The following is a 12,056-nucleotide window of genomic DNA, read 5'->3' as shown; positions in this document are numbered from 1 at the left end:
AGTGGCGTGCCGCAATTATTACTCTCATTTACATGGAGATTAACGCAGTTGCAGTACAGTGGATATCAATAGTATGCTTGAATTGTACCATGCGAGTTGACTGTTTACATTGAACTTAGTAGTAGTGCAGTTGGTAACGACAGTTCATTTCTACAATACAAATCTTTCAACAACCAATTAAGAAAACTTACTTTCCATACATGCGCACTTTTATTTTTTTCCAAGATTACTTTTCATTTTATCAATAAAATTTGACAAAGTAGAGGACATAATGACAATTATGTAATTGCATATAACATGCCCGTTTCAAGCTAGAGCACTTTGTGTAATTTTGTCGAAGAATGACATTGATGACCATAATTCGTTAATATAAAGTGTGTCGCACTTAAGAAAAAGAACAACAAAAGGAACGTTTCCATGACAGCTATTCATATCGTCTACTTCAAAATATTGTATCAGGCCCCTATTCGCCAGATCTAGTTTCCAGTGATTTTCAGAATTAAAACACCTTTCTTGTACTCTATTGTTTGGGAACTGAAAGAGTAATGATGGAAACAAATGATATTCCGTTTTAACCATTCCAAAATACACTAATGTAATTTTATTTAAAGAGATATACTAACTCGTATTAAAGATTGAAATTTTTAATCTCAACACAAAATTGAGATGAATTATTATTGTTTAAAAATATTCATATCTGTTTTTAGATATTTTTACACCATGCATAAATAAGAAATTCAGGTTTGATTTTATAAAAATAATTCTTCAACTGCAATCATTTGCTGCGCCGAAAGAAATCTGTTAAAACCAGGATATAAATTACGAACACGATAGAGAAAGAATAATCACCAAAATCAAACAAACCCATTCTAAAAATAAGAAATAATGTGAGCCATAATTTATATTTGCTCAGTTTGTTTAGTACGGGATGAAAGACAGCAAAGAGCATCGACGGTTAATCATCATCCATTATTTAACTGGAATTTAACATCTGTTCTGTACGATTTGGCGCATTTCGAAAATACATCGCACATAGCGCCCCTGTTCCAGCACCCACTTTCAATTCCAACGAATCCAGATGTAATTTTCTGAACAAGTCGCGTCGATACTTAACCGTGACAGAAATACAAAACCTCTTCGTCTTCTCTATTTACATTTTTAACACCCCCTTGATGCAAAACGTTCAATTCGATAAACGCCTCCCTTCTAACTGCATTTCATGCAATCACGTTGAATTTTTATGAGACGTCTGACAACATCCCGAATTGCACAACCTAATTTTCACCATTTGATCAAAGAAACGCGCCAACTTTTTTCAGACACAAATGCAACTCTCTCAATTTAATCTCAGGTTCTTGCTCGTTACCTCTCAACCATACAGAGCAAGAACTCGGACGGCACCTCATCTGCAGTCTCGGCGAATTTTTGCCAACTTTGTTCCCCGAAAACAAAAACAATTAAATCCGTACGGCAGACGGATATTTTGTTTTTCTTCGGCCCTCTCCGAGATTAGAGCTTTTTTCACCTGTGTGCGGTTTCCATGGCGACGCTGAATGCGAGCTTATGAGCCTCCGTTTTCACCAGCTTTGAGTCGATTTAAAAACGGTCAACCGTTAGATTGCAACTTGAATATATCATCAAAACTAGGAAGGATTTGAGCATTTTCCGGACAGTTCGGAATAATCTGGATTTTCAGCACTTCAGGCTGGCCAACATCGCGTCGCAAAATCAATAGTAAGTGCTGGTCTAATTACAAAATTGCATTCAGTTAGCTCCACAACGGAAAATAGCGTGCAACGAGCGTATAATCTTCTTGCAAAGTTGATTTCGACTATTGTTGGATGTATGAAGCGCAATTCGGGGAATAATTTACATGACGGCATTGTCTGCTGCTTGCCACATTGTTTCCTAACTTGCTAAAACAGATTATCAACCAATTTCTACCTGTGACCGGGTATTTGCTTCTGCGGTGAAGTATTTACAGCATTTTAGCCTCCGAAGTTTGTTTTTAACTTTCAAAACACCAGCCTTGCCTGATTTTTTTTATTACGGAGTTGGGTATTCTACTCGTTTCTTTGATCTCGCACTCTTTGTGCGAACCTCGAGAATTTCTTGAAAGACGATGAGAGTTTCAGTTTTCGCCTAATAGCTTCATTTATTTTGTAATTGGATTAAATGTACGATTTCAAATCAGGTGGTGCGTTTTCCTTGAAACAAGATTATGAACCACTTCTAGTTTCTTGTCTGCTCTATTGTAATTTAATAACGCCCAATATTTCATGGACCAATTTGGATGGTTCGTTAGGATCTCTACTCCACAGAATGCTAAATCTTCATTGTTGGACGTCTGTGTTATCGTTCTTTTTCCAGTACACTGAGCGACTCGAGTACTTCCCGGTTGTTAAATTCTGTTAAAACAAATAATCCCCGGAGAACTACCACAAACGTCGTTCGGAGCTGAGCTGAAGATTTATAATTGCATTCTGATGTAAATCGCTTGCAGTTTTGAGTCATTTATTGCCGATCCTAGATTGCATTTCTCGTATTTTCTCATACCAAATTCCACTATATTAATTACATTGATTTATCGTTATCACTGCAAAACCAAGCACATGCGGGTGTGATAGATTCTGGTCCAAGACAAATTACTTAGTTTCTAAGTTGTTTAAGGTACAGTTAAAAAGCATATTTGTTGATTTCTTTATTAAAGACATAAAAAGGCGACGCGACAAAAAGTGTTCATTAGTGATAAGAAGAATATTAGATTACAAAGGAAGTCAGAACTACTTCCTTGAGAAAGTAATAATAATTGTCATCTGTGTGGAAGCGTGGGCAGAAAGAAACGAGTGTGAGGGACGGTTTGACGGGAATTCAAGTTTGGTGCAAGAACTGTAGGTGGGTAAAATAAAATTTACCACCAATGAATAAAAAAGCAGGATCTAAATTTATACTTATTTATTTTGTAAGTGGGTAATACTTAATAACCCACACCGTTTTATCCAAAATTCCCTATACCGTTGGAAAGATTGTCAAAAAAGCTTTCGACCAGTGCAATAATAAACACGGGGACATTTTTACTTCGTTATGTTTAAAAAATCGCAGTAGGCATATGCGACTGAGCAGGTTGTTGAGTAAACACTCAGCAGATGCGGTAAACATTCAGAAATCAAACAGCGTCAATCATTTTAATTTATGTGCAACGATTTGGAAGGTACGAATTTTCGAAGGGACCCCTGCAATTCGAAATTCTGGTAAAAAAAGCGCCACTGATCAAAAACGATGGCAGATAAGTAAAAACGACCTGTATAAATTTGATTCACAATTTAGCATAGAATTCAAAAATAAAATCAAACAATATATACCGCAATATTTTCCGAATGTGCAGTAGAAGCGTAGCTATCATCTAAAAAAAAAGTAAACACTTAAACACAATGACAATTTGGAAGTGACTCTCAGCTGACTGTTTCTCACTCGCTCTGCTAAGCTCGGCTCCCCCGAACTTACTCTCGAATGAGCCTTTCACCTTGGAGCGTGTGACGCGGAGCGTGATGCGTGACGGCGTGACGGTGAGACTAATTCACTGCCCGGGAATAATGTCGTGGTGCGCCTAAAGAAGTTTTCACTTAAAAAATGTACCATCCTTTTAGTACGATAACGACTTTAAACTTGACCACTTTTTCCTTAAAATACAGGGTGATTTACGAGGAATAATGAGCCCGACGGAATAGAAAATGCAACCCGCAATTCATCAGGAGAAAAACCCGGACATTTACCGCTTAGATGTCCGGCTTTTTGTTGCAATGTATTGTGGGTTGCATTTTCTATTCCGTCGGGCTCATTATTCCTCGTAAATCACCCTGTATTGTGTTTTCGTAAAAACAAGTCACACTTACTGTAGTTTCAATTTGGTTGTAGGTCGTAAAATTTTATGGTACTTTAAGTTAAAGATCTTGCGGGGCTTATAAATCCTAGTTTACCACTAGCAGGTAATATTTTAAGCAGGGTTGTATTTTACATTTGGTATATTTGCATTGTGCGGCAAACGGCACGCGCGGCTTTCCAACCTTTTCAAACCCAACCATTGTGCCCGTTAAACGCTTATAATATCCAATAAAATTTTACGACCTACAACCAAATTGAAACTACAATAAACTATGCTAACAACCAGCACAATACAGCAGCGCAGACTCGACAGAGTGTCACAATCTAACCTAGTATATTTTTTTGGCTCGCACGGTAGATATGTTTTATTTACTTACTTAAACGGAGCACGACGTGTTTTGTATCCGTGCCAAATCGTAAAACACAAAGCGAGTTAATTTCCACCTGTTTCAGTACAAAACCAAAATTGATATTAATACCTAGATGCACATAACACTGAACCACGTAATCCCGGTTACGTTATAAATTAATACATTTAAAAAACGATAGCTTGCAACGTAACCACAACCTTTTAACGCGATTAATCCGGTATTACGACAATACTTACACAACTCGATGTGTCCAGATCCGGAGTTTTTTGTAAAAAATCCGACGAAATAAAACGTCGCTCAGAGTAACATTTACAAGTAAAAGAGCACGATAATTTACTTCCGATTGGAATCTAGCGGGATAACGGATTGTTGGCCATCGAAGAATGGAGCAATTCCTGCAGGAATCACGAATCTAATTAGAGTGAGAATCTCAGAGGAACCTGTCAAAGTAAAGTAAATGTGGCTGAAGTTGGACCCCGTTTGGTAATTTACTGGAACAGGGAGTTGGTTTATAACAAAGCAATTGGTCCTGCACGTTGTCCTTTAATTAGGAGTTCATTACAACAACAAATATGCGCTATATGTATACGATTGTTGCCAACACATTTTGTTGGAACGCTCTTCTGTTTTCGATGGTCAATTATTTAGAGAGAAGGTTGTTGGGTTGGTAAATATGTGGACGGACGAGAGGACCGACTATATAAATTTCGAAATGTACGAAATCCACGTAAACAAAATTCTACGATATATTAACGGCAATAAATTCCGCTTTTGGTAATAGAGAGGGACCTTTTTATTGTGGCGATTAATAATTCGAAAAGGAGACAGCGTCGACACGATAAACAACTGAAATATTGCTTCTTTTTCGGCGAAATCGTTTTGATCCTTTTAGAGTGTCTGTTTCCGGAAAATACTTTCCACGAAGGATTCACACACACGGACGCAAACATTCAAACGTTGGCATTGTTTCAACGGAGCCCCGTCATTTATTTTCAAAACGGATTATTAAATTTAGTCCTGCCCCAACAATTTCCAATTCATCACTAATGTCTTCTCCTTTTTGTTCCAGATGATTATAATAGGGTAGTACTAGAGACAATAGAAGGAGAACACGACTCGGACTATGTTAACGCATCCTATGTAGATGTAAGTACATATTATTATTCGCTTCGCTATATTTCGAAAAAAAATACTAATACAAATAACATAAAAATAAGCATTGTTTTTATTTCAATTTTTCGCCAGATCCTAATCCTGGGTACATAATTAAATTAGTTGTAACTTTAACCACCGTTGCAAAATACTTTACACGAAATGTCAACTGTGAAGACGTAACCTGTGTTTCGCGCTGTGTTTATTGGAGCGTGCAGTTCAAGTAACGACATACCTTTCGGATTCATGGATTACAAATTAATTTGATCGCTCGATATAAGGCATTATTGGCTCAATCGACCTTTTGTGGGGTTTTCTCACAGGTTAAAATATCTGCACAAGCTTCAAAGTCACCCTGTATAGTTATTGTATTTTTGAATTTTACTTCAATGAAAATATTGATAGAAACCAATTTCATTCTACTAATAATTTAACAAAGCAATGTACTTGTAACTATTTTGTAAAAATTTTATGAACGAAAGTCCAGCATAATTTATTACGTTTATCTTTTAGAACCAGTTTTTTAACAGCAATTTATTTTAATAAAAAAAAAACCAAATGGAATATCACTTGGCAACAATGACAGCAATGACAATCCACAAGGTGTAAGCTACAACGTACGGGGAATAAACAGCACCATAAATACATATGTGGTAAAGAACTCTTGCCCAGATTTTTATTTAGACACTCGATAGAACTTCGACTGCCTCGTTAATGTATCTAAAACAAAATATTATTTCTGATTAATACCCCCAAATTGCAGGCGAATAGATGTTTTCCTTAAAAAAGTTATTTAATTGTTCTAAAATCTCAATTGCAAAATATTATTAAAACAGACTGTGCGGTAACTCGCTGTATCAACTGTAAAATGTTTTTCGAAAAACTGAAATCTTCCCTTTTCAGAGTTTACTAAAGCCTAACGCATACATAGTAACTCAAGGACCAACCGAAGAGACCGTGACCGACTTTTGGCGAATGGTATGGCAAGAAAAAGCGTGTTGCATCGTGATGCTGACAAAAACGTTCGATTTCATCAAGGTTCGTTCTCGGAAGACGTCAAAATGCAACCGTTAAAAATAAAATCATCATTACTTTAGGTTATGTGCGTCCAGTATTGGCCCGCTTCCAAGGAGTTGGAGGAGACGTACGGAGGAATCAGCATAGGCATCATGCAAGAAGAGGAACTGGCCAATTTTCATATACGCACTTTCAGACTGTGCAAAAGAGAAATGAACGTAAGTTTGTCATCGCGATTCGATTCTGTTCTCGTGTAAACTGTTGACTTTGCAGCAAGTGGTTGAGGAGAGATTTATTCTTCAGTTCCATTTCACCGAATGGCACAGCCACACGTGTCCTTTCAGCAACGCGGTCCTGGAGTTCAGGAGGAGGGTCCGCGCCGTGGTGGGGCACAGGATCAAGTCCAACGAGGCGGGACCAATGGTAGTGCACTGCAAGTAAGTCCTATTTTGTGGGCTGACAACGTATACACTTTAGATCTGCTTCTACCAATCTTGAGCTTAGAAAAATTGCAAAATTATGTTGGCAAAAGATGTTTTTATATGAGAAAAAAAAATCATTGAAAAAACTGAGAGAACTCCCGAATCACAATTTGTATGAAACTCTATGCCCTCGTTCTATTTTTACTGGTTCATTTTAATATTTAATTTATTCATAATTTGCTTATTTTCCCATGCAAAACATGACGTTGTCGAATATAAAACATCCATCTGACAATAAAATGGGGTCTGGAAAATATCGGAGCCCTGCGAAATAACCGATGAATAAATAAATAAATAAACGATAAATAATACAAAGTATAGTGAACTTATTTATTTTCGGCAGCGACGGAGGCGGCAGATCCGGGGTTTACTTGGCGATAGACGCCAACATGGAGCTGCAAGAAGAAGAGGATAAGTTCGACGTGTTCGGCTATCTGAAAAAGCTGCGCCAATCAAGGAAAGGTTTAGTGGAGAACGTGGTAAGTTAAATTAAAATATCTTCAACCGGCAAGGAGTCCGTAATAAATTGTGAGAAGCAAAAAAAAAGTAATTCGTTGGTCGCGCTTAAAGAGAAACACTTAACCGAGAATGGAATCGGTGGTTTTTTTTTGTCGTTCACTTTCTCAACTTATATTAGAAATAGCACTCAGAGTATCCCTCCGGGAAATCGTCTACGACCTGAGAAAATTCGACGCGGTTAGCAGACATTTGTCGGGAAAAGTGCATAGGCACCGTCATTTGGACACTTTGTTAGAAAAATGCGAGATAATCTGGGATGTGGAGATCTGTTTTGTATTTTTGTACGACAGTGTACGAAGTCTGCTGGTGGGGTTAAAAACACCATATCGGGATTTACTGCGCTTATAAAATCGATCAGATGTAGTTTTGTTGGCGACATGAAACTAGTTTACGATAGGCAACTTTTTCTCTCATAAACACGATGCAGAATCTTCATGTCGTATAATTTTAATATCTCCACTTTTATTTCCTCGTAATGTCATAAAAATTTCAACTAGGAAACGCGACGACATATCCAGAGGAAGAGTTTTTCAAAATTATCGATGTAAGTTTCGTAGAAATACTCTTACATTGATACAGCGATCAAAGCTCTTCTGAGCGTATGTCCTACTCGTACAAGTCAAGTTTTCCTTCCGCAATAATAAGCTTGTTAAAGTTCAAAATCCTGCCAAAGAGCGTGGCGCCGGCGAATTTATTTTCTACATTTCAGAAATTGTTTGCACACGAGTGCAGATCTTGAGTTAAAAATAATAAAAAGTATAAAGGTAAATTTACACCACAAAATAATATGTAAGTATATCCTTTTTTTAATCAGTATTATACGTATACTTTTTTCTTAATGTAAAATAATGATAATTTATGCAACACGTGTATAAGTACTATTTTCTTATAAACTGAAAAACACGAACGCAGCGGACGTTGTAATCAAACGCATGAAAGGGTGTTTTATACAGAAGTGGTATAGATAATTCCTTAGAACGTTATTGTTATAAAGTAAAATTATTACGAATAAAATTTCAAAATATGAATGAGGTAAGTAGTTTTTTATTGCATTCCTGTAAAAAGGATATATTTTTCCATACCTACTTCATGGATAATTTGCTTTTTGTTTTGTTTTGGACCTTAAATTCCACTTATTTTTATGATAGTGTTTTTCACAGCAAAAGAGTTTGTGTTTATGTTTGTTTATTTTGTCAACACGGTTACTCATCCAACTCTATCCATTTAACAGAATCTTCATTTCTTGGTCTGCAAACTAGATCTCTAGACCATCGATCACCACTTTTGACGTAGATCTTCAACCTTTTGTCTTTGTTGAGTTTTGAAAATAGCCCTAAGGGGCCAAGCTAATAATTTTTGCAAGGCAACAAACAGGTACATTATCTTGCAAAAACAACGAATCATTAGAAAGTTTCTACGCAAATTTTAGTTCCTGCGAAACCTTTTGGGTCCAGAACCAGTATTTCTTCACTCTTTCAACATTTATTTCTCTGGATTATAATGAGGAATTCAAGTTTCATCCATTATAACTATACGGTTCAACTATCTTCAAATTGGATGTAAATCGGTGAATGTTGTCACCCTCCTCATTCGCTATTGATCAGCATTCAGGCATTTGGGTATCCATTCTGCTGATATTTTTTTCATACCCAATTCATCGTTAATGATATGAAAAATGCGTTCATATGATGTGTTCAAAGTCTCTGATATTTATTTTACAACTTTACAATTCATCGACCTTCCAAAATCATATCGCGGACAACATCGACGTTTTCTACTGTTGATACAGAAATCGTTCATCCAGTTCACTGATCATCTTTAATTTTTTGCTCCCCTCAAACGCCGCAACCCTGTTTTTATAGTAAAACGGGAAACACATTGATCTGCGAATGTTGTCAATATGTCATAAAAAATTTCTTGGTCAGCTAATCCCTTCAAAAATTGCCACTCCATCACTCAACAATACTCGATGTCAAAAAGCAAATTCTAACAATGCGTCTTTAAAACGTTTTCTCTTCCCTCCTTTAATATTTTATTTGAAATTTTCCTTGAATTCGAAATTCAGTAGCACACGTTTTCACATTTTTTTTATACTGAGGACATTGGTCAATTATTTTTTTACATACAAAATCCTAGACAAGAAATCATCTTTTGTCAGTTTGTTGCAACAAATTTGAAACTGACTCGAAGAGTGGACCACTTAAACTACAACACTTTATTAATTGCGTTACATCACATTCTTACATTTTATTATTAAAATAAAGCTGAAGCACGTTTCGACAGCAAAGCTCTCATCATCAGAGCGACGATACAAAAACAAAATTAACATTACATTAGCTTACCTTAAGAACTATCGACATAACCATTCTATCGAATTTTCCTCTCTCTGTCGGTATTTAATATATGTATTAATTACCGGAGAAGAGGGGAAGTTGACATTAATAATAACATTTTCATTCTTAATAATTTCTAGGCTTTCGTAAATGTCTAGAAATTTACATTTATTTACATTTCTAATTAATTTTAAACATGACTCGTTAATTCTATGGTCTTTATCAAAAATGTGTTGGGCGACATTTTATTTCTCAAATCTATCATATATTTAGGACGTGTTCTTTAAATCCAGTCAAAATGTATCTCATCATACCCAAGGTATTTGTCTTCACATTCTGTACAATAGATTTCATAAATACTTGACTTTTCTTTTGGCCCTACTTTATCTTTCGGGTTGCCGAGAAAACTTTGCAAGTCCAGACCTGACAATCATTCTTAGATCAAGACCTTGGAAAATTATTTCCAGTTCTCTTGTGACTAGAGGTATGTAGGGGCTCGTGACAAAAGGTATCTTCTGTTATGTTTAAATTTCTTCACCAACTTATCGATTAAATTTGGTTCCAAACCATTACACTTCTTTAATTGTTCTCAATTCCTTATTGAATCTAAATTTATTTGAAGGAAAATTTAAAAGTCTGTTAACCAAAAACTAAATCTCGCCATCGTATAAAAGGTCATCCCAGAAGGAGGACAATGAATTTCCCATTGTCGTCCATTCATCTTTCTTTCTCCTTAAATTGAAAAATGTTCTGTTCATACAGAAATTCGTGAATTGAACATATTCCTTGATTATCTGGTGCATAACAGGTTCTCTAAGTAGACTAAAGTCTGTGGAACTGGGACACTTGGAAAGATCGAACGAGACAAATAACTCTCCTTCTTGCAATTCAATATCCTTGACTTTATTAATAAACTCCTATAAATTTTTAACAGAAACATTTGGTTACTTGAGAGGCAAGTTATTGAATTCTTTGGTTGATATTAGCGCAATAAAAACCGAAACAATTGCCCTGACAGATTTGCCTGGTTTATGGATTTTTCGTAAACAATACAATTTAGGAACTACCGGGTTGGAAACACCAAGTTTAAATTTAATTCCGGAGGTAACAAGGTGATTGCGTGTTTACTTCTCTGATGATTCTAGGCAAGGAATCTTTATTAATTGACGGATAAGGACTATTGTTAATTAGGTTGTCCATCCTCTCAACACAATCTTCTTTATCTAGATTCTAGAATAACTACTTTGGTACCTTTGCTGGATTTTAAGTAATTATAATCTTTTCTTCAATTTCTTGACAGCTTTTTTCTTTACATTAAACCGGTGAACTCCAAGAAATTAATTTAAAAAAAAAGAGTGTGCGCTTAAGACCGCACGACAGAAGTGAAAACTTCTATGATGCTCGTTACTGATTTTAAGTAAGTAGATAATATGTACCTACTGTCGCGAGCAATAAATTTTGGTCGTCAATGTCATTTCAAAATTTGGCTAGATTGTCACAAATTTAAAAATTTTCCCTGCATGATTATGCTCATGTCAACAAAGTGTCAAAAAATGAGAAAAAAATGACAATTAATGTCATACAACATACAACATGATGATAGCTTATGATATTTACGACTGTTTTACAATGGAGCATTTTCGATTGCGTCAAAGAATGACCTTGACGACCAAAATTTATTGCTCGCGACTGTACCTATTCCTATTCTATAAAAAATATATCATTATGGATAATAGTACTTGGAAGAATAAGGAGCAAGGCATACATAATTAATGTCAAAAATCTGTATTTTTCAATAGGAACTGCAAATACGTCCGCTTTTAGAGGTACACTCTGGCAAAATTTGTGAGGTTAGGTTTGGATGTTTAAGTTTTATTTTCTTGACGATGATATTGAACACAACACAAGTTTTCATAGCAATATTCTGTACATATTATGATAAATTGTCCATTTTCCTCTTCACATTTTGCTATACTAATTTTTCCAATACATGAATTGAGAATTGTTGAAGCCATATAATTGAGAATTACGTATTAAATCCTACATCCTACATTCATCTGTAAACTTACAATATTTATCGTGTCTTTTATCGTTTATATTATATAAAACTATACAGGCTATTTCACGAGTGACAATGAGCCTGACGGAATAATAAATTCAACCCACAATACATTTTCAAAAAAAGCCGGACATTTTAATGTCAGTAGCCAGTTTTTTTCGGAAATATAGTGTGGGTTGCATTTTAAATTACGTCAGGCTTATTATCACTCGTGAAATATCCTGTATATATATACAGTTAC

The 12,056-nt window shown here is 35.6% G+C and overlaps 1 protein-coding gene across 1 annotated transcript in view; it reads left to right on the top strand.

Annotated features, from left to right (window-relative positions):
* Positions 1-12,056, top strand: part of Ptp36E (protein tyrosine phosphatase 36E) — a 108,973-nt gene that overhangs the window by 80,880 nt on the left and 16,037 nt on the right. Inside the window, exons 5-9 of the mRNA XM_069038440.1 lie at positions 5,323-5,399; positions 6,309-6,443; positions 6,503-6,640; positions 6,696-6,859; positions 7,248-7,383. Of these exons, the coding sequence (XP_068894541.1) occupies positions 5,323-5,399; positions 6,309-6,443; positions 6,503-6,640; positions 6,696-6,859; positions 7,248-7,383 (650 nt within the window). The remainder of the gene's footprint in view (positions 1-5,322; positions 5,400-6,308; positions 6,444-6,502; positions 6,641-6,695; positions 6,860-7,247; positions 7,384-12,056) is intronic.

This window comes from Tenebrio molitor, chromosome 2 (genome assembly GCF_963966145.1).
Source record: "Tenebrio molitor chromosome 2, icTenMoli1.1, whole genome shotgun sequence".
NCBI lineage: Eukaryota > Metazoa > Arthropoda > Insecta > Coleoptera > Tenebrionidae > Tenebrio > Tenebrio molitor.
Note: the sequence above shows the minus strand (reverse complement) of the source record. Positions and strands in the feature narration are given on the sequence as shown.